We start from the raw sequence: 23,791 nt of genomic DNA, 5'->3' as shown, positions 1-23,791 counted from the left end.
CTTTATGTCAGGGTTGATGCTCGTCAATGTTGATGTCACCCATACATACATACTCAGTCGGAGTAATTTTCTTCCTGATCCGTTCATCCGTTACATCCGTTCATAATAATCTACTTTTAGTCATAGGCATTTCAGGCGTGGTAGTAGGTTTTGTCATATTGTCCTGATCAAGAAAGCGTATACATAAGTGTCAAAAAGCGACTACTTCCGGTCTAAGGTATATCTGTGCTGGTAGTCTGTTGAGAGTATAATACACTTGTGTGTAAAATTTTAAACTTTTTAGGGCAGTTGGGAGTTAAAAAACAAAATAAAGTTCCTATTTCAGGCCCAACGGGTGGTTGAAATCTATGAAAAATCTGTATCTTGTCTGTTAAGAGAATAATGCGTATGTATTTCAAATTTCTTCAGTCTAGGCCATTAGAAAGTTGAAATATAAATATAGAGGTTACAACCCTATTTCAGCCCCTATAGGTGGTTTTTCTGCATGTAAAATTATTTCTTCCCATGTTGCGAGTAAAGGGCACAAGTGAGTTAAATTTCATCATTGTAGAACATTAGGAAGTTGAAAAACAAAATTATAGTTTTTTAAGGATGCAACTCCATTTCAATCCTGGGTGGTTTATTTTTACGAAATGCCTTTGCTTTTCTATTTTTTAGTGATGTAGCACATGTCGAGTCAAATTTCACCAATCTAGGACATTGAGAAATTGAAAAACAAAATACAATTCTTTTGGGGGTTTCAACCCCTATGGATGTTTGATCTTTATAGAAATGGTTTTAGTTGTTCTAATTACTGAGTCATATATATGCTAAATTTCAACTGTCTAAGATATCCGAGAGTTGGTAAATTAGTAATGAGTGAGTGAAGGTTTTTGATTTTTATGTAATAGATTAGTTGAATTTTCAGTAATACATAAAAAACGTTTCAAAATACATAGGTTAAAAATACGTGCTAGGTATGGACTGTGTACAATCATGATAGCACCAGGGCAAGATATGGCTGTGGCAAGGCATGAATGGGAACAGTCAATGAATGGCTACTATGAATGAACTATATTGTGAATGATAAGCTTCTGCTGATACCAAAACTCAAACAATAGTCTTATCATGGCTGTTATCAGTTAGTTCATGAGTTCATATGAAACAATCTGAAGATATTATGTATACATTCACTCCTTGTGATAAAGGTTACCTCATAATAAATTAGTAATAAATAAATATAAAGTAAATACTAAGTATATACTTAATTAAAATTGTAAATTATCTAATACACTTGTATAATATGAACTCTTTATAGCATAGAGACAATTTTGCTAATGATTATTAAACTCAAAATGAATATTGATTTTAGCTCCATTTCACCTTCCATTCAACTAATACTCCATTTAATCAACTCTTCAAGTTATAGCTATGTTATTATTGAACTGTCAAAAACATGCAAGACTCTAAATATTATTGTAATCTTGAATCGTACAAGTCAACTTTTGATTAACATGGTGAGCAGTCACAGTCTACTTCAGTAACTCCTCAATGGTTTTGGCCTTCATTTTTATAAAGTACCTTGTATATTTGTTTTAGCATATTCAAGAAAGACACAAATCAAGTTTTTTTTTTCACATAAAATCTTACTTAGACAAAATAAACACGGATTCCTGAAAACTCTATGAAATATTATTTCCCTGTCAACAACCACCCAAGCCACCCATCCAAGCAACAGACACGCTTGATATTGCTTGATCCGGTTATCTTGTGATAACCGTCAAAGGACTTTACATGGATTTTAAATGGTGATGTTTAATTTCACTAAGTAATAAGTAATATTTTTCTTTAGTAATATATCTTCTTCAGTGTTTTGTCTATTGAAAGGTGTTTGTTTACCTTAAGTTATACCTGTTATAACTTTCTTGGAAAATTAAATAATTTTAAGGCTGCAAAACGAAGAAATAACATTTACCTTGTTTTTGTATTTTATTTAACCCATTACTTAAAATTTGTTATATGCATAAAATGTACAGTATTTTTAAGTTTCAAGTTTTATAATTGTGCAGTGAAATTTTCATTCAATATCAACAAAATAAACTGTATTTATACTTCAACGTAAGGTATGAAATTATGTTGTAATGTGTGTGTCCCATATGAAATCGTGATTTTCAGTTCAAAAATTGTTTATTATGAATAGTGTGAATTTTTGTATTTTCTGTAATATTTAGATTTATATTAATTGAAAGCTTATAAATATTAATTTTCTATGGAGAATAAATAAAAAGAAAGTACATTTAACCTTCTATTTTAACACTGTGTACTGTCTACAGTCCTGTAGACAGGATAACTTAGTACATGTCCTGTATGGAACCGGGAATGGATGTAATCTAAAAGTAACATTTCCAAGTAAATGCTACTAAATATATATGTTACAATTATTTCACTGAAATGGAATTGGAAATCAATAATCTTTTTCAAAACTTATTAAATTAATTAATGAGTTAACCCTAAAGATTAATTGATTGAGGAAAGTAAAATCCCTAGTTTAATTTAGTTCTTACTTAATCTATTTAATAACGGAATATGCAATGTTTTCTACTCAGATCACTAATATAAGTATATAACATGGTCATTTGAGGAAGTTTTTTGAGAAATGCAGAGATAATAGAGAAATATAACACTACCTTGTCTGAAATTGCCATATAATTGACAGAAGCGGAAATAAACTATCAAATAACTACAGTGTCGCTAGAAAGTTTAGGGACACCTGTCTGAAAGAGAAATGTTACAGTTGGCCCTAAACTAACTAATTTCTCAATGCTATTGATTGTTGGCTGTTTTAAGGACATCAATTCAAGTTTTTATTCAAAATTTCAATATTTTATCTCCAAAAATGTGGAAGAAGCATGCATTAATGTATTTTAAGGAACTGCCAAAAAAAACCTTGTTTTTTAGATATTTTATTTTTATAACTTCTTAACGGCTTGCCATATTGTAATGAAACTTGCACAGTACTTTTTATTATAATATGATGATCATTTAAAAAAATATGTCATGTTACAAATAAATTTTGTACTCAACTGGTCAGGGTACAAAATAAAAATTTTATTTTCAAACATTTTATAACAAAAAATGTGAGTTTTAATTTCGCTTCTACAAGTAGACGCCTTCATTTACAGACATGCGGTCTGCACGTCATTGTTCCTCTGGCGGTTGTTTTTGTGAAACAAGCCTGCGCGCGCGCATTCCACACTGCCATTGTGACAGTTGTACTGCAATCTTCTTTGTGATTTGTTTATTTCGCTGTTTTGTGAAAGTTAAAGCTGTGATTATGGGCCGCTCATCTGTGTCCGAGGACATTAAATGGCAAGTTATCGGTATGTATAAAACCGGTAGTTCATACCGAACAATTGCATCCAAGTTACATGTGTCTAAAACATGTGTTGAAAATACAGTGCGACGTTTTAACCTAGCCGGTACCGTGATTGATGCCCCGCGGAGTGGTAGGCCACGTAAAACCACGCCTCGGCAGGATCGTAAGCTACTCGTGATGAGCAAAAAGGACCGAAATGCAAGTGCACCTGATTTACTAAGCAGCATGAAACAAGATGATGATCGTTACAATGTCAGTGTAGCAACTGTGAGTTCCAGACTTAGAGATGCAGGTATGAAATCATTTTACGCTATCCGCAAACCTTTGTTAAATGACAAGGCCAAAAAGACACGCCAAGTTTGGTGCAAGGCTCGATTAGGGTGGACAAAAAGAAGCTTGGCGGCGTGTTTTGTTTTCTGATGAAAGCCGTTTTGAACTATTTCCAAGGCGCAGAGTTAGGGTACGACGTACCAATACTGAAAAATTTCTACCAGCATGTGTAGCGCCTGCAGTTCAGGCCGGTGGCGAAGCAGTAATGATATGGGGTTGCATTTCAAGTGAGGGTCCTGGGGAGCTTCAGTTCGTTGAAGGCACAATGAACAGTATTAAATATTGTCAAACTCTAGAAGAATTCATGTTACCATCTGCCAATAAATTGCTTGGTGAAAATTACATCTTTCAACAAGACAATGCACCGTGCCACAAATCAAGACACACACAAGAATGGTTCAGTAATCATGATGTTGAGGTTCTGAAGTGGCCACCACGAAGCCCGGATCTTAATCCGATAGAAAATTTATGGAATACCATGGCCAGTCGTCTAGCGAAGAACAAACCCAAGAACAAAGCTGAACTGAAGTTCATGTTGGCACAGATATGGCGGAGTATCAAGAAGGAAGACTGTCTGACACTCATTGATTCGATGCCAAAACGGATCAAAGAATGTTTATAAAGCTAATGGAGGACCTATTGATTACTGATTTGTATGTATTCATGTCCATTTTACTATTTTGTATAATTTAAATATTTGTTTCCATTAAAAACAAACTTTTGTCAGAAATTTGTGTTTTTTTTAAGCCTGTCCCTAAACTTTTTAGCGACACTGTACATGAATTTTAGGCAAGCACATTAAAAATTATGGATATGTTAATAAAAGAAATTTATACTTATTAGATTACATGAAACTTCTACTACCATATTTTTAAGGTACTATTGGCTTAATATAATAATATCTAACACAAGCTTACTCACTTAAGTGTTCTTTCAATTGTAGAGGTACGAAAGATCTCCTCCTGATCCAGTGACAGTACACAGAAGATATCTCTGACACTTGCTGCATTGTGATTTCGACCTGGCAAGTTCTTTGCTTCACCTTCAAAAAAAAAAACAAAAACAAAAAACATAAAACTGTATATTACAGTATAGGATATATCACAAACTTAATATAAGGGTACATATATTATTGATTTTCTCAAATTAAAAGCATAGATACTTTAAAAAAGTAATGTACATTACCTGTAATAAATTTTATTTGGTTAGGCTATCTTTCACTGACGTACTAGCAGAGATAGCCTAGTTATTGAAAATGAAAAATGCTTTTATTTTAAAGGCGGAATCCAGCATTTAATTTTGTCAGACTGCATTGCAGAATACCATAAATTGAAGTGTTTAAATTTCCTATTGAATCAATGAAAGCCTATGTCAACAACAGTAAGATAAGTTGATTGATCAATTGGAACCATTCAGTGTGAAAGCTATCAAATCAATTGTTTACCACCAGCCCACTGATAGAGTAAAAATAATATTGACTTCAACTCAAGCAATTATTGTAGTTATATAGACGGGGCCTATACTAACAAAAAGCACACCATCAGTTAACTATATTTAAACATACATTTTTATTTATATTTATTTTTATAGACATTTTAGTTTACATTATAACAAGCTAATGCTTAGGTAAAGATATGACATGTCAACAAAAAGCACACCAACAGTTAACTATATTTACATACATTTTTATTTATTTATTAGACATTTTAGTTTACATTATAACAAGCTAATGCTTAGGTAAACATATGACATGTCAACAAAAAGCACACCAACAGTTAACTATATTTATGTAAATTTTTATTTATTTATTAGACATTTTAGTTTACATTATAACAAGCTAATGCTTAGGTAAACATATGACATGTCAACAAAAAGCACACCAACAGTTAACTATATTTACATACATTTTTATTTATTTATTAGACATTTTAGTTTACATTATAACAAGCTAATGCTTAGGTAAACATATGACATGTCAACAAAAAGCACACCAACAGTTAACTATATTTATGTAAATTTTTATTTATTTATTAGACATTTTTGTTTACATTATGACAAGCTAAAGCTTTGGTAATAACATAGCTTAGGGATGATATGACATGTCAGTTTGTTGCACAAATTATGCTAACCCTCATTAAAATTAATACATATAATCTAGAATATAAAATCACACACACACATGTAATGAAAACAACTCAAAATCACTTACGTTCCATTAAAAACTCAGAAACACTGTATTATAACAGGGCAATGAGATGCTGTTTTAGGGTACTTCTGAATTTGGTAATATATATTTCCAACTTTAAATGACCAGGGAGTTTATTATATAATCTGAGTGAAGAGTAAAATGCTTCCTGCTCATACAATGTTAGATGGTTGATTGTATAATGTAAATTGACATTTCTTGGCCAGTAATGATGATTGACTTGGTCACTGTGAGTAGTACTACTAATATATGAACTATAAAATAATGGTATTTTGTAAATGTAAATGCAAGGCAGTGTTTTTTTTTTAAAGATTTGTTTCCATGATTCATTGTACTATGACTGAACTACTGACATTTTTTTCATATGCACTTACTTTGAAACTAAAAATAATAAAGTAGGCTATATTATAATTTATTGCAGGACTGTAAACAATCACAATTAATATAATTCTACAAAATTAATCAAAGATATAACCTACATCTGATCAGTATAAATGGAAACTAATCAATCAATAATTAATGTAAATATTAAAATAATTATTTTAATTTTTTACAATTAGTTATAAATATTAGAAAATAACTACTTATTTTTCTAATGAATAACTTAGTAATTCAATCTTTTAAAACATTGATCTTCTTTATTTAACAAGTAGAATTACATAATGGCTTAATATCAAGAACCAAAACATCTAATATTATATGAGTTTGACTTAAGGATGCACTAATAATCTTCACTTCTTCATCGGCAGTCTGTCGATTGGCTAGTTAAATTATATGGATGGTCAGTTGATGCGTTAAGCTGTTGCCCCTAATCCGAGCACTTAATACGTTAAGACACCTTTAGTCTGGCATAAACACCGCTTAAACTGAAATGAAATGTGATTTGATTGAAGCAGAAATGAGTTTAATATACTCAGATTCACTAAAATATCTCCCACTGTCCTTCAGATGACCTGTGGTTGTCGTGTTGTTATCCCAAAATGACTTTTTACATGAAGCACAGAAAATAACTTAGTAAAATAATTAGGTTACATGTATTAGTTTTATGGGTCTAATTTACTCTACAAAATTTTGAAAATGCACTAAGTTAAACATGATCTTTAAAGAGAATTTTGAAACGATAGCTAGAAACAATGTTTATTAATATTTTACTATACTGTCTTGGACTCTAATATAAAGTTATTAAATATAGACTTTATGCTAATTAAATACAAAATAGTAAGTCAAAGTATTATAGTCAATAAGAAATGTTGCTTTTTTTTCTTAACAACCATTTCATAACGTAGCTACATTAGGAAGGGTTGATTCAATGTGAACCATTACATCCCAATACTTTACATAGGATACACATAAAGACAAATTACAAAGGAGTTGCAGTGTAAATTAATGGGTATTAAGACCAAATAAAATAAAGATGGAAATATAATCTCTTTAGATACAGTACCTCGTCATCTCAATTTTCAGACAAATTTCTGTATCTAAAAACTGTATGAATAACAGAATTACTGTAAAGGTCTAATTGATAGGCTATACATGTATAATTGATAAAATCATTAAGTAACTGAAAAATTAGCCTAGGTGTATCAAGATACAAACTATTTGTTTATTTACAGACTATTTTATTTAACTGGGAAGATATTTTGTTCAATAAATATATACAACTATGTTGTAACATTTACATATTTTCATACTAGATACATAAGTTAGATTAAATTTCTATTCACAGAAAGAAAATAATTATAAAATATTCTATTTTAAAAGTCATCTTCAGAAGTGCTAGTCTTCAAATCAGTAATACATGATTATGTGTACTCATGATCCTGAATTTTATATCCATCATTTCATAGGTTGGAAGGTATAACTGTTAGTGCTGTATTCATATGCTGGAGTTAAAAAATATTTTGAGACGATACACTGTAAAGTAACAGATACTCCAGAAAGGCTGCTGATCATTAATGCCTCCAGCCATTTGTGTGAATTACGGTAGAACAATCGCTAACCCACTAAAATACATCTAAAAGCAGACCAGTCAACCATAGATGTGACGGTTTCTGACCAATATACAATGTACAAGTAGCTACTTGAATGGTTCTGTAAATTAATATTTTCCGATACTTATCATTTATTTTAAATTAATATTCCTTCCTTGGTGAATGACCTATCTCAATAAGAAAAAGTAGGAAAATAAATTTATAGCCTGTAATTATCAAATGATAAATTAGCTTCCTTTAATATGGGATATACCTTAATAACTTCACAACATATCTTGTTGTGGGTGGTCGTCTAAGCGAGGTGTAAATCAAGGCAATTCTGAAAATACTGGCGTTTTTAACCCTCCATCAGGCACTTAAAATTAGAAACACCATCAGGCGCTCACGGAGGTTTCCTCCAGGTTAGCGAATAATGGATATCATAGTCGTTTTAAACTGTTTTTATTTGTTTAAATATTCATACTGATTTAATTACAATGTAATATATTCATTTTTAGAAATTAAATAAAAATTACTCTCTTATGTAATGAATTTTCCAAATAAGAAAATCAAAATCTTATTGTATAATAACAACATGATTTATTTTAAGGAATAATGCAATTAATTGTAAAAATGTTTAAGCTACTGTAATAATAAATATATGGAAAATTAACTTAGTTTTTAACTTCTTACAAAAACAACTTATTTCAATTCTTGAGATATTTTACAATTGTAATGTCAATTATTACTCTAAAATCAAAATTTATTCTTTACTAAACATTTTTTTAAACACTACACAAAGTTTCAAAACATTTTCCTTCTGGTTCTTGTAACGACAATGTTCACTCCATAAACAGTACTGAAATGTTCCCTAGCACACGGGTACTGTACTGACAAGTCTCTCGTCTTCATTCTCCATTTCACAAAATTCAAATAAAATATATTGTAAAACTTAAAAAGAAACCATCACAGGTCACACATTTAGGCGCACACGGATTATTACTCCATAAAAACTAAACACTATAAGGCGCTCACGGAGATTTCGTCCAAGCACTACAAACACATCGGGCGCTCACGGAGGAATCGTCCAGTCTCGCATGGAAGTCGACCTCATACTGACAGATTTTGACAAAGATAAGCGGGAGGCTATTGTTTCGCTTCCCCGAAAGATGCTCGTGAAGTACACTGCGGGGAACGACTGCCAACATCAGAAAAGTAGTACTATTTTTAATAATAAAAAATACACGGAGGAAAACTCCGTTTAGCGCCCGATGTAGGGTTAAGGAATTCAGCTCTTTTTGCTCAACAGGCAGTTCACAACCTTATCCTTCATTGATCGGGGACCATCTTCCTTATAACATAGTCCTTCCATATGAATAGCTACTGAGCGTACGACAAACCTATTTAGTTATCTACTTAAGATTTTTGTACATTTACATTTGAAGTATTTTACTCATATTTCAATATTTTCAACTTTGTTGAAATTAAATTAATTAAGTTACAGTTAGGTTATTCCTCCTGTTAGTTTCTCATTATACAACCTATGTTAAATTAAAGGTTAAAATCCTTTTTGATCAGTGAAAAGGATTCCAAACCAACTTCAGCAATGGCCTATATTTATAGAGTAACACCTTAGGCTGTGACACTTTGTAGCGTGAGAATAATTTCTTCAGTTGCTAACTTAGTTTGAAGCACTGCAAGCCCATTTTGAAATGGTTAAAGATCGTTATGGTTTACGGCCAATATATTTTAGTTAGAATAATGAATTGTAAACTAAAACCCTTTTTGAAAATTATTTTACTTAGTTTTAGTTAGTTTGCTTCTAGTGGGAGAAAACCTGTATTCCTTTTATACAAGAGCTATATTGCTCACCTGCAACCTTCAACTAGGTAAATCTTAATCAATAATAAACTCAATCTTTCATGATGCAGCCTGATTAAGGAAAAGACTGCTTGCTTATATCAGGCTATGAGAATGTTCAACAAGCTGCATGATGCGGAGAAAGGCCTGGATGATACCAAATTTAAGTTCAAAGTTTAAGACCTGCTTAATCAAGAGAACTTTTTTAATTAAGGCGTATTTTGAGAGAAACTTTACTGGCTTTGTTTAACCACTGCTTGTATTAGTTAAAAAAATAATTTTATTTATTGTTATTTAAATTTATTTTATTGAAAACTTTATTATAATAAGCACTGACACATTCCATCCCACTTCGTAGGTCACAAATGTAGTGATCAAGTATTAAGTAAAAGAAATAGTTTAATATTTTTCTTTGACGGTTTGGTGAGAAGGAACTAAATAACAGCAATGGGAGTACAATATATATACGAGCCTTGTGTAATGAAATTTGTGCTTGTTCTCCTGATTTGGTGCTAGAATTCAGATACCCATATGATTAAGGTTTTGGCATACAACTTTATTGATGTTAACAGTGACTTTAGTGTGCTTAAATTGTTTACTTCCATGTTTGCTAAAACCAGCTTGATTTGACAACCAAAGAAAAGAGCAGAGCAAGTTCTTGATTAAACTATGTAAGAATTTAATAACCAACATTGGTTATAGTAAACTTGGATACCAAAAATACAGATAGATGCGAAACACGTCCCGAGACCAATAAACACAGTTAAGGTGGAGGTGTTCTCATCACTATCAAATATGCAAACCCCAACTTAATTTTCGATTCTTCCTTATCAGACACAGGAGGTTTATTTCCAACACAAGTTTTCCTTTGGAAGAGGACAGTCATCAGTGTCACATATTTCCTCAGTAGTTTGCAATCAAGTACGAACAACTTCAGTAAAGCGGCCATAGAACTTTGCAAGAAGGTAGTCATCGGTGTCGCACATATTTCCTCAGCAGCTTGAAATCAAGTACGAACAACTACAGTGAAGCGGCCGTAGAACTTTTAAATGTATGTCATTCTCTCCAATAACATATGTAACAATATTTAAAACCTGATTTCAATCTTCAGTTAATATTGCATAGTTTTCATTAGTAATTCGTTTCTAGAATTTCACAATTTAAAATCTACCATTTGCATAGACCAGGACTACCAGGTTTTAGTATTATGATGCATATTACTATATACACATTTGCTTGTAACCGTCTGTATAATAGTGTGTGCTATAAACAATTAAGAAATAAATAAAACAAAAATGAAGTAGCCTACTAACTGCAGATTCCATGCTTTATTTTAAAGTACTTACTTTTACATATAAGACGTTTATATTTTAACTTACTGGCTGCTCAAAGCCAAATATGACTAATATGCGCTATGTAATCTTTACAACTGTAACTGTCAGCCACATTCTGTTCTGTTTAGTTTTACATTGTTTTCATTCTGTATTTTCAGTAGACTATATTTTCTTGATTAGAACAACCCGGATATTTTGTAGTTTAGATTTTTAAATTTAACGTGTTTAGTGAATAGTATGGTTTGCAGAAAAAAAAAAACTAGTATATGTTTAAAAAATAAACGTTTCAACTCTGGAGCAGCATACATCCAAGCATGTATGGTAAACTCAATTTTTATTTCTTTTATAATATAGGCTACTGTCTTTAATTCAAAAGAAAATTATAAATGTCACTGTTTTCCGTATTGATTTAGTACATATTTTTGTTTAACTCAGCACTAGCAGTTAAAAAGCTCTTCTAGTTAAGGGTAAAATGCATGCCAGCCCTAGGGTAAAATTTAGTTGATAATAACTGGATACTAATATTAACTACAATTCCTGATTGATGAAGTTTTCAATAGGGCAGATGACAAGAACTATAACTAAATAAATGTGAAGCTAATTTTAAGGACAAGTTAGTGGATTGCACATAAAATCATTCAAGCGTTAAATTTTAATCTGAAAATTAATTATTGTACATATTTTGGTTAAATTATTTTAGTCTTACAAGACGTTGTCATGCTGTTCAATCTCTCCTTTTAGGCCTACCCACATTTCCAAGATTGTTACCAATGTATAAAATAATTTATCAAAAATTATTTTTAATTTTAACAATACACTGCTGAACAAAATATAATTTCCAATTGAAGACTAGTGAAATGAAATAAATCAAACGTAATAATCCAACTTAGCCTACACAACACAAAGACAGGTGACAAATCACGTACAAAATACACGCTCTAAACAAAACTAAAATTATAAAAATACACATTCAATTCATTTAACACTATTTAAATTCACAATTTCACAGCAAAACATCATCAAAACTCTGCATTTACTAACCGATTTTAATCCTCAACCTTTCTTCGACACGAACGTTATACTTCTGGTCAGCCATGTTGCCTCCATTTGCCAGGATCTACTGATCAAATGAATGAAAGCTCTACAGGCAGTGGTGCCAACCTAACAAAGAAGTTGTATCGTACGCAATATGGAAATTCTAATTATTTCGTAAGGGAATGAATTACTGCTCTAGTTTCTAACGAGTTCATTCATATTTTCTCAGGAAACAATTCTCTATAACACTTCCATTTGACCTACGTTGCTAATTTTATCGGTTATTATTAACTAAAGAATAATTCATAATTAAGAATCATTGTAGCAACTTTTAAATTATCTCACCAGACAAAAATTAAATGAATAATTGGAATAAAATATGACGTCATCAAGTGTTACAGTCCTCAATAATAAAGTACAAGTTTTAAGCAATCTGCTTTTTTAAAATTTTATAATGTTATAGTTGTAGTTAATTCTAAAAAATATTAACGTTCATTTAAAAATTAAGGTATACAGTGTATTTATGTTTTATAACACAGATGTTTTCCTACTGATTATCTCTACACGGCTCTAGCCGCCAACTTTAGAAGCATGAAATGTTTCTTTCCTTCTCCCTCATAATAATTATTTTTATAATTAAAGTCCACTTAACAATAAATAAAAGTAAGATGACAATATGAAATCATTATTTTTATATTGTAATATACCAAGATAACAACTCATTACATGTTTTAAGAAGGGCTATAAGAAAAGAGAACGTTTAAAACAAAATTAATTCTGTCGTACTAGAATAATTTTTATATCTCATCCATCCAAAAAGCGATTGCACCACTGCTTTAAAGCAGTCACTATTTTGAAACGCCCTATTTCCCCCCCCCATCCTACCCTTTAGATATTTTAGCGTCACATGATCACTTTCAAAGGGCTAATCTGTTATGTTGTTAATCTTATTCATATAGTTACAAAACAAGTAAACGTTTTTCTCAATTTTCTGTGCATAATAAATTAGTATTTTTCTAGTTTAAAGAGCCTTATGTTTCGTAAATTAAAACTAAATAAACAGTTTTCTAAAAATAGCAGGAAGACTCAACAAACTTATAACATAAATATTTTCCCTTCCTTAACTGAATTTAATTGATTGCGAGATAGACTTAAACGATACCTAAAATTTGTATCATTAGATTCATGAAGACATTGATATTGTAGTTTGTGTGTTTTTGTGTTCGATGCTGAAATTTATAATAGGAATAGAATATAAAATTACAGATACATGTTATAAAATTCGACATCAAAATTACAAGAGTAACATTTGTAATTATTCTAGTGTACCTTTCACTACGTTATCAAGACTGTAAACACGTGCTATTGAAATACAGAACTGTTTGAGGTTTTGCGTAATTTTCAAAAATAAAGAATGGAGGGGGCATTAAATAACACTTTATAGCAATAAGCTTCGTAAAAGTAATTTATAATTACATAAAGAGCTACATTAAATTAAAATTAAACATATTTCATTTTTTGTAATAATCACATTGAAACACGTAATAGAGTTCGTTGTCACCCTCTTCTACTTATATATTTAATCATACTAGAGTGGGCGGAACAAAAATATGTAATCTATGAAAATAACTCCCAAAAGTTTAAATAATAATAATAATAAAAGATTCAATAATAAGGTACATAAATTTCTATCTTATTATTGGGTTGTATCCTTCTGAATGTTATTTTCTCCAGGTGGATTATTTCTGCATTATAATACACTTCAGTTAACAATTCAAACTTTTCAGCGATGTTTTGAATACAATAAACTAAAATTAAATATAGTTAGCTTATGTAATATTGCTTAGTTCAACCAAGCAAAAGAACCAAGTTGTTTGTTATGATTTTGCTGTCTGCTGGTTTTGAACCTATAAGCCACATTGGAGAAGTTTAAAACTTTAACTTAACGGAGAAAGTACTTGAAGTCCAACTATAAAGTCCTGTCTGTTAGTCAAACTCCTAAATATCTCTTAAATCTGTGACCCTAGAATTTGCTGAAGCGTGTCGATAGAATTTCAATTGGTGAATAATGTGTGCAGTTTATGTAAAATACTACAAAACATTTTGGTTTGCTCTAAAACAGTTGCATAGAAGTTTTTGACCTGTATGTGAATTTTTAGGTTCACAGTATTACGCTTGTCTTGTAGGTTCCGAAATATTGCGTTAACACATTTCCTTGATACATACTGATATAGCTTTAATAATATAACAAGTTCAGGCTCATTTGTAACTTTTAACTTATGAGATTAATGAGAACAATTAATTGAGAAGTAATATCGTAACATATTTTATTATTGATTATTTTATTATCTAAAATGTATATTATAACGAAAGTCGATTAAACTCACATTATTTTATTCACACATTCTCTTTGATGGAAATTCTAAAACTATTTTTTATTTCGGTTGACATTTGTGGAAAGAAAACAACAGGGTGCAGAAGCAATATGGAAACGCCCTACTACAAGGTTTTGATCAAACTTAAATGCTGATTGTTCAAAACATAATAGCATATTATTATAGAGGGGTCTAGATCAATAAAGTTGGGACAGTGCTTAGGTCTAGAACAAGTTTTTGCCATTACTGTAGAGAAAATAATTAATTAACCATTTAATTTAATTTAATAAACATCGCGACAAATCATACTTATGATATCCTAGGGGACTGTGATTTTACTCAACCTTTAACAAGACGGTTATACATCATACCTTAATTTTTTACTGTAATGAATTACGTTTTGTATTTTGGATGTAACCATTCCTTTCGGCACAATGTCTTTACAGGAATTTTATAATTATTTAAGACACTAACTATTTGATTATTTTATTAGTCAGAATAAAAACCACTGTTCGTATGTTCTGTTCGTAAAATATTTTGTTCGTATAACAAAATAAAACAAAATTATTTAACTTCTGATCAGTGAGAAATGTAGATAGCTACTCGTTATCATGTAGTACGGTATATTTGGCTGGTGCCGTTTGCAGCCCTGCGCTCCGATAGTTTCGTGAATGAATGGTGAACCCATGCCCCCTCTCAGCCCGCCACTCCTCGCGCCTAGCTAGCTTCCGGGCCAAACAAATAATGATAGCAATTCAACCGAGTGCCGCTTTCTGTTGAAAGTAGTACGAGAAGGGAAGGGAAGGGAGGGCAGGGCCTTGCCGCCGTGCCGCTCTACTGTTGACATAAACAGCACAGAGTGGACAGTTGCGTTTATCGCCACAGTCCTCCTGTAATCGGTTATCGATATTATTATTCGACATCCCATAAATATGATTGTTTGTAAAAATGGATTATGGACGTTGCAGAAGTCTAATGAATTATGTATAATTACAATATTTTTAATTTCAATACATATATTGCTAGCCTATATTTTATAACATAAACTGATCGATATTAATACAAACTCATTTACACGTAAATTATGATTATTGTGTCAATTTTTCCAACAAAAGTCATCTTTCCAATTTGAAAATTCCATTATCTTATTTCTTTGACAAAACCCAAAAAGCAAAATTATTTATTATTTAATTTATTTATTTATTATTATTATTATTTTTTAAATTATTTTTTGTTAGCAGCAAAATTAGCACGTTATTTATTAGAAGTTTGCTATCCTTCAGTGTCAGCACATATTACAGGATTATGATGTCCTTTCAATAATTCGACTATTTTTTACAATAAGTCCCTACATTTTATTGTAAGACATCATCTGTTAAGATCTCAAGGTTACAAGTTTATTCAAGTTGCAGACTTTAAGATATGTATTACTGTTTTTTCAACAAGTGTTTTAGATTTATTTTATTCAGTGTTAAATATAAAAATATTTGCTACAAAACAGTAGCCTATTATTGACAGATTGACATAAGAAACGTAACTAATTGATAAAATTGATTCAAAAATTGTAAGTATCCTCAGGATTAGAAGAACTTAAATTACTGTATACAGGTATAATACTGAATAAAAATGCACGGGTGTGAAACACATGCGAAATGCAAAGGGTAATAAAAATATAGTTAATGACTACATATAATAAAGTCAAACAACATAATACTCAATTGACAATAAACTGCGTAGTTGTTGCTTACAGCTGATATAGCCTACAGTATGAGCATAGCTAATTACAACGCTACGATTCTATACCTGTACTGCATAAACTTCAGTTCACAAACGTATTAGAAAAGTAGGCTACATTCTTTGTAAAAATTGTGAACAACTCAAGTTAAAGTTTCGTTACGTTTTATATTTAAAAGAACAAATTTCGTTAAGATGTAAGATGCAAGAATTAATATAATTACACGGTGGAATTCCACCGCAGATATTGTTGACATGATTACATTACATACGACAGTTGGTAAAGAGTTAAGATGTAAGATGCAAGAATTAATATAATTACACGGTGGAATTCCACCGCAGATATTGTTGACATGATTACATTACATACGACAGTTGGTAAAGAGTTAAGATGTAAGATGCAAGAATTAATATAATTACACGGTGGAATTCCACCGCAGATATTGTTGACATGATTACATTACATACGACAGTTGGTAAAGAGTTAAGATGTAAGATGCAAGAATTAATATAATTACACGGTGGAATTCCACCGCAGATAGCCTATTGTTGACATGATTACATTACATACGACAGTTGGTAAAGAGTTAAGAAAGCACGTTAACCCTTAGTAACCTTCTATATCACATCCGTTGTTAGAATATAACAAGGTTTTCTTCCCTACTCCACAAATATCAGAGAAGTAGTCTAGAAACTGCAAGACAGTCCACATATTTCAAAACCAAATTCGATGTAGGTTGGAGAATATGTAACGAGATATATTATTACATTTATATAGGGTAGGCACAATCACCGCATATGAAACACAGACTATAACTAAAGATCATCTATGAGACATGGCATTGCCTTGAAATGAGGCTGCTTTTTGTTTCGGTAGTGTGATACAAATGAAAAGATTATAAGGTATCAGAATGCTATATCTATTGACTTTGCTAAACTTAGGTCGTAAGCAATCTAAATAGATGTTAAATTATACAGGGTGTTCCGTAACTCTCTGGACAAAGGTACACCACGTTACTGCTCAGGTCAAGACAAACATTTCACCATATGAACATTGATTGGTCTCCGATGCTTAGTTTCCCATCTGTCTGCCTGTATGTGTTTTTTAGAAAACAATTAATATCTCAAAAACCAATAAATTAAATTATGCCAAATTTGGCTCACATGTTGATGATAACAAAGCCAGTTACTGAATAAAATATAATAGAATTATCTTTAGTATTTTCAAAATGGCGGCCATAAGAATATTTAAAACTTTGAATAACTTAAAAACCAGCACTTTTTATCAAGAACTACAAGAATGTAAGTTTTAGAGAATACTATCAAAAATAAAATGACACAAAAATTATCTAAATCGAGTAATAATTAATTGATTTAGAGCAAATTTACTGCGACAGGACATGGCCCACATTGAGAGCTGCCGTTTATTCAGGTTTTTTATTGTTGGCTATTCGCTGAGAACCTCAATGTGGGCCATGTCTTGTCACAGTGAAATTATTAATCATAAGGTGAATTTTTTTTAAGAAACTGTTTACAAGATAAAGTGAATATAAAAACTAAAATCTGAGTCATATGAGTAATAAATATGTGTATTAAGAACCCGACAAGACCTTCTGAAATGTTGGAATTGTACGTACGTCAGTCGGCTGCTTCTGCCCGTCCACGCGACAGCACTTGATACATAGGGCGAAAACTTGATACATAACTTCTTCGAAATCCAAGAAAGAATCTTATCGATTTTAAGGTCAAAAGATCAAAAGGGTTGTACGTCCATATGTCTGTCCGTCTGTACGAGAACACTTGATAGAAAGGTCCTAGAGACTCGAAACTTGGGACATATATTTTTCTCGATCCGAGGAATAACCCTATCGATGTTGTGGTCACAAGATCAAAGGACATCCTGTCCATATCTCTGTCGGCCTGACTGTCTGTCTATACGAGAACACGTAATAGGAAGCTCCTAGGGACTCGAAACTTGGGACATAAATTTTTCTCGGTCCGAGTAATAACCCTATCGATGTTGTGGTCACAAGATCAAAGGACATCCTGTCCATATCTCTGTCGGCCTGACTGTCTGTCTATACGAGAACACGTAATAGGAAGCTCCTAGGGACTCGAAATTTGGGACATATATTTTTCTCGGTCCGAGTAATAACCCTATCGATGTTGTGAACACAAGATCTAAAAGCAGTCCGTCCATATGTCTGTCCGTCTGTACGAGAATACTTGATTGGTCAGAAAATATTAATTAATTATTAATTTGCAAAGTGGAACTACACTCAACATTCAAATTAGTTTGCGTGTTCTGACCCATTGCTTTGTATACGGGTTTCTTATTACTCTCATGTTACCCCACCAGTAATATGTTTTGTGCACAGATTCCTGTCATTTCTTCGTTTGTAGGCTTTCATAATCTTGTAGGAGTATGAAACAAATCATCAGGGAAAAACATTATTCCCATGTATTATTCTCGACAACACACGCCCATTAAAACAATATAATTTACATCACACATACATATATTCTATGTAAATGATTGAGTATTGATGGTGGGAGTATGTGGTTACTACCCCGGATTAGAAGAGCTGCTGATAATCCAGTGTCTTGGTTTAACAAGTAAATCGATCAGACACGAATGATGTTTTTGGAAAATGGAGCATTTTAATTTGTAGAACTAATTCACATATTAATCACTCCCCTGTAATGCACCTGTTTTAATATAATCCCCTATACCTATAAAACAGAGAAAACAAATTAATTAAGTCGATTATATCTTTAGAGCCTACTTATTCTTTACAACCTAAAAATGTGATTACTTTTCGAGTTCATGTAGCTTCTTTCTTGTTGTTCTATGAGAGAGTTTGTTTGCCTCTAAGAAACCAGGTATCCTTTCAGAACCACAATAAAATAGAAATCAAACAATGTTATCACCAATTACATTTTTCAACTCAATAGTGTATTAACATTATTCGCACAAAAATGTAGAGAACGTTGACGGTGAGAGGGCAGAGTAGGCAGCAGCAGCAGCAGCAGCAGCAGCAGCAGCAGCAGCAGCAGCAGCAGGTATACTCTGTAGGCGGAACAGTCCGCCCCAACGCGCGACGAGACATCTACACTTCCGCTGGCGGCGGCATCGCTTGTGTGTTCTTATGGAGTTAAGGAATCCCACGGCCACTTGCCTACTCTGGCTCTGGCCCACTCTGAAGACATTGTCATTTCAGTAACCTGGTTGAGTGACTACTAAAATCACTTCCTTTCGTACTCGACATCCCTTTCCTAGGCAATCCACATCCAGGGTGACCAGACTCATACTCCGAAAAGGAGGACTTTCGGGTGTGAAAAAGGAATACAGTAATAAATATTGTTATAATCTTTGCGGAAAACATTATTTATACATTATTGAAAAGCGCACATTAGAAATTAATACTGCATTTGAGCATATTAAAATTATTACAATGCAAATGAAAAAATCTCAAATTGGATTTGTTTTGGCATACATAAATCGAAAAATGAATTATTATTAAAGAATATATTGATGGATAAAAGCATTATTTGAGGCTTTCATTTTGTATGCGGTATAAGATTGAACTGAATTAATTATTATTAGAATATTTCTCTTTTAAATTATAACTGATTTTAACCCAAATTTGTAGAATTATAAGCTACGGTATTTAAAATAAATTTTGTAAAATATTTGGAATTAATTCTTTGCATTGATTCACTATACTATTAGTAAGCTATACACACATACATATATAGAAAATTATCATTATAACAGACAAATATATAACGTATTATAACAAAATTAACGTATCAATCATAATACATAAAATAATAGAAAATCTAGAGGTAGTAGCGCCAGTGCAGCTGCTCGGATAGAAACAACAGTGAGTCAGTGACACTAAAGACACTCAACATACAACTAAATCCAACAGCAGTCACATGACATGGCCTTACGTGTGCGCTGCATAAGTTTTATGGCCTATGTTCGGGATTTCGGGAATCGGATGAATTCTTTAACGTGATGCTACTATTTTCGAACATATAAGCGTTCACGAAAAAGCCGGACATTTTATATAACTATCAAAAGCTGGAAGGACACGAGGACAAACATTAAAAAGGCAAACACGTGGTCTAAAGCCGGAAGTCTGGTCACCCTGTCCACAGCTGCGTTAATGCTTACAATACTCAGCTGAATAAAATACGTTCGATAAATTGAAATTCCAACAATTCGGAGAATTCAATAATGATAGTATGAAGCGAGTGAAGAAACCCCCGAGATTCTGGTCGGTGCTTTATTTAAATTAACACCGACCACACTATTTTTTGATAAATTTTGTTTTCTAATAATTCAGATGGAAACAGTTTAGAATATAAATCTAGCTTACTGGCTTTAAAATGCGACACTGAGCAATCCAAAATTTGATGAGATATATTGCAATGGGAACTTTCTAACTTAAGAGGATGATTACATGTAACAATATTAAATTACACATAAAGCAGCTATGGTGGAAAGAGCTCATCGATGCGAGTATTGAGTTTAGCTCCAGATCACCTTCCTCTCACGTGCAGCATCTGAAATCCGATGCTGTTGCAGATTTGACACCTGGAATCTGGAGTTATGTTTGTCTGAAGGGATCCAAAAAATCGTCGCCGACAAAGAGCGAAGACGTTTAAAACGAATCCCAGTCTTCATAAGAATTTACTAAGATACGTTATAAAACAAGGAAATGCTATGCTTCTTATTTGTTCTTTAACAGATTTTTTAAAGACCTTATTCTTAACAGTTAACAATTTGCAGGATTAGATTTTAAACCTTTAATATGTGTTACAAGTCTTATATAGATTACCTTTTTTAAGCAAATTTACATGTATTTAGGAGCAATATTATATATATATATATACAGGGTGAGTGGCTCTTGGTGTGACAAAATTTTTTGGGTTATAACGCAATGTAAATGTGATACAATGGCGGTTATAAAAAAAGTCTAACTCCAAAAATTAGGTCTGAAATGAATTATTTTCAGTTTTTTCTAAAAAACCCGTGTTTTTATACGGAAATCTGATATTTATCAGCAACGTATAGACATATGTGAGCAAACTACATAATTTTTAGATTCTCCGTTAAATTTTAAATTTGAAATGTTATCGGTTTTAAAACGGTAAGAGAATAAAATTAAGCTTCAGGTCGATTCAAATGGCAAAGTTGCTAAGTTTCAGAAAAACTGAAATATCATTGAACCCTCCACATGTTTAACACACCCTGTACACAAGAATGTGTCAAGTGATATTAAAAACTTTGCCATTTAATGGGCTTTAAAATGGTATGCCATATGACCATAGTTAAGTATTCGGTTACATACTTTTATCGGTTTGAATATTAAAAAACATGCAAGCTACAAAAAGATTAAAATAATTTAATAACAACTGTACTTAATTTTTTATGTTTTATAAAACTGCCTCATAAAACAAGGAATTGAAGATTACAAAAAGCTAAAGCAGTTTAAAATAATTTGTGGATGCTAGTTGCAGATTAATGGTCACATCCTTTATCAATGTTTTTAATTTCTTATCTTATCACTTTCACCAGTATTATTGTACATTCATTCCTTATTTTGTTTTATAAGACCAGTGTCCACATGAATTACTTCTACCTCCAATAAACTATTTTTCTGTCCAATTCAGTCAAGTATAGGCTGCCATGGAGTTCACTACTCGAGAATACGCTGATATGCACTTTATTTACCGGTTTTGTGATGGAAATGCGCGTGCTGCCCAAAGAGAGAGTATCAAGCTCGCTACCCTGATCGCCGACTTCCCAGTCATTCTGTGTTCTCAAGACTCCATCAACGGTCTTGTGGAGGGAGGTACAGTTCACAAAAGACCTAACGAAGTAGGACACATTGTTCATGATGTAGGATTAGATGGATGAGTAGTTCTTAAATTCAGTTCGGAATGATAGTAGTAGACAACTTGCTAGAGACGTAAGTGTATCACGATGGAAGGTTTTGGACATTTTGCATAAGAATTAAGTTTCCATCCATACCATTGTACGCCTGTTCAAGGTCTGAAAGCAACTGATTATGCTCCTAGAGTACAAAATCACCCACACCGGACAAGGGAACAATCCTTTCAAACGCGTTTTAGTATTAATGTTTGGTGTCGAGTCTTTGGCAACCAATTGATTGGCCCTCACATATTTGATGGAACTGTTAAATGGAACAAACTACTTAGATTTTTTTGCAGTACGGCCTACCTAACCTTATAGATGGTTTGAACAATGTTGAAAGAGATGAGCTTATATTCCAGCAGGATGGAGCCCCTCCACATTTTAATGCAACAGTACGTCAATGGCTGACTGAAAATTATCCCGAGTGGATTGGACGTGGGGGAACTGTCGCATGGCCTGCCCGATCTCCCGACCTTACACCTATGGACTTTTTTGTGTGGGGTTTTTTAAGCAGGAAGTTTATTCCACCCCAGTAAACTCAGAAGAAGAATTTACGAGGCAGAATTGGTCCTGGCTGCTCAAAGGCTTCGGGAAAACTGTCTTTTAAAATGACCGTAGGAGCAATGAGGAAAGCGAGCAAGAGCTTGTGTGAGAAAAAGAAGGTCGCTATTTTGAGAATGAAACTGCAATGATTTTACATTTAATGTTTTGTGTTCATGATGTATTCTAATTTTCATTTACCTTATTGATAATTGATTTAAAGTTCCATTATTAAATATCTTTACTAGTGCTCAAAAATTATGTTTTATTATACCGTCCTATGACTACTAAGTGTTAACCTTTAACCTATACTGATTTTTTTAAAATGGCAAAATACCTAAATAGTTGGTATGGCATACCTTGTTTTATGAGGCAGTTTTATAAAACATAAAAATTAAGTGCAGTTGTTATTAAAATTGTTTTTAATATTTTTGTAGCTTGCATGTTTTTTAATATTCAAACCAATAAAAGTAGGTAACTGAATACTTAACTATGGTTCATATGGCATACCATTTTAAAGCCCATTAAAATGGCAAAGTTTTTAAATATCACTTGTCACATTCTTGTGTTACAGGGTCTGGTAAACATGTGGGGGTTCAATGATTATTTTAGTTTTTTCTGAAAACTTAGCAACTTTGCCATTTGAATCGACCTGAAGCTTAATGTTATTTTTCTTACCGTTTTAACCGATAACTTTTTCAAATTTAAAATTTAACGGAGAATCTAAAAATTATGTAGTTTGCTCACATATGTCTATACGTTGCTGATAAATATCAGATTTCCGTTATAAAAAAACACGGGGTTTTTTTAGAAAAACTGAAATTAATTCATTTCAGACCTAATTTTTGGAGTTAGGACTTTTTTTATAACCGCCATTGTATCACATTTTACATTGCGTTTATAACCCAAAAAATTTTGTCACACCAAGAGCCACTCACCCTGTATATTATCTTGCTATATTAAACCTTTTAAATGTCTCAGACTCAATGTGAGCAAGTGCACTGTCTTGCATACTGCTCCACAAGAATTACGCTCGGCGAAGAGAGCTTGTCAGTCTCTGACAAGATTAAGACTCTTGGAATCGTGTTTGACAGAGATCTTA

General features: G+C 32.1%; 1 protein-coding gene across 1 annotated transcript; it reads right to left on the bottom strand.

Annotated features, from left to right (window-relative positions):
• Positions 1-4,587: 4,587 nt before the first annotated feature.
• Positions 4,588-12,171, bottom strand: LOC124359869 (GTPase-activating protein-like). Its single transcript, XM_046812977.1, has 2 exons — positions 12,097-12,171; positions 4,588-4,727 (listed from the first exon to the last, which is right to left on the bottom strand). The coding sequence occupies exons 1-2, from the start codon at positions 12,149-12,151 to the stop codon at positions 4,603-4,605; spliced, it is 180 nt and encodes a 59-aa protein (XP_046668933.1). The 5' UTR covers positions 12,152-12,171; the 3' UTR covers positions 4,588-4,602.
• Between the last annotated feature and the right edge of the window lie 11,620 nt (positions 12,172-23,791).

The sequence above is a fragment of the Homalodisca vitripennis genome, chromosome 4 (genome assembly GCF_021130785.1).
Source record: "Homalodisca vitripennis isolate AUS2020 chromosome 4, UT_GWSS_2.1, whole genome shotgun sequence".
Taxonomy (NCBI): Eukaryota; Metazoa; Arthropoda; class Insecta; order Hemiptera; family Cicadellidae; genus Homalodisca; species Homalodisca vitripennis.
The sequence above is the reverse complement of the archived record's forward strand: the minus strand, read 5'-3'. Positions and strand labels throughout refer to the sequence as shown.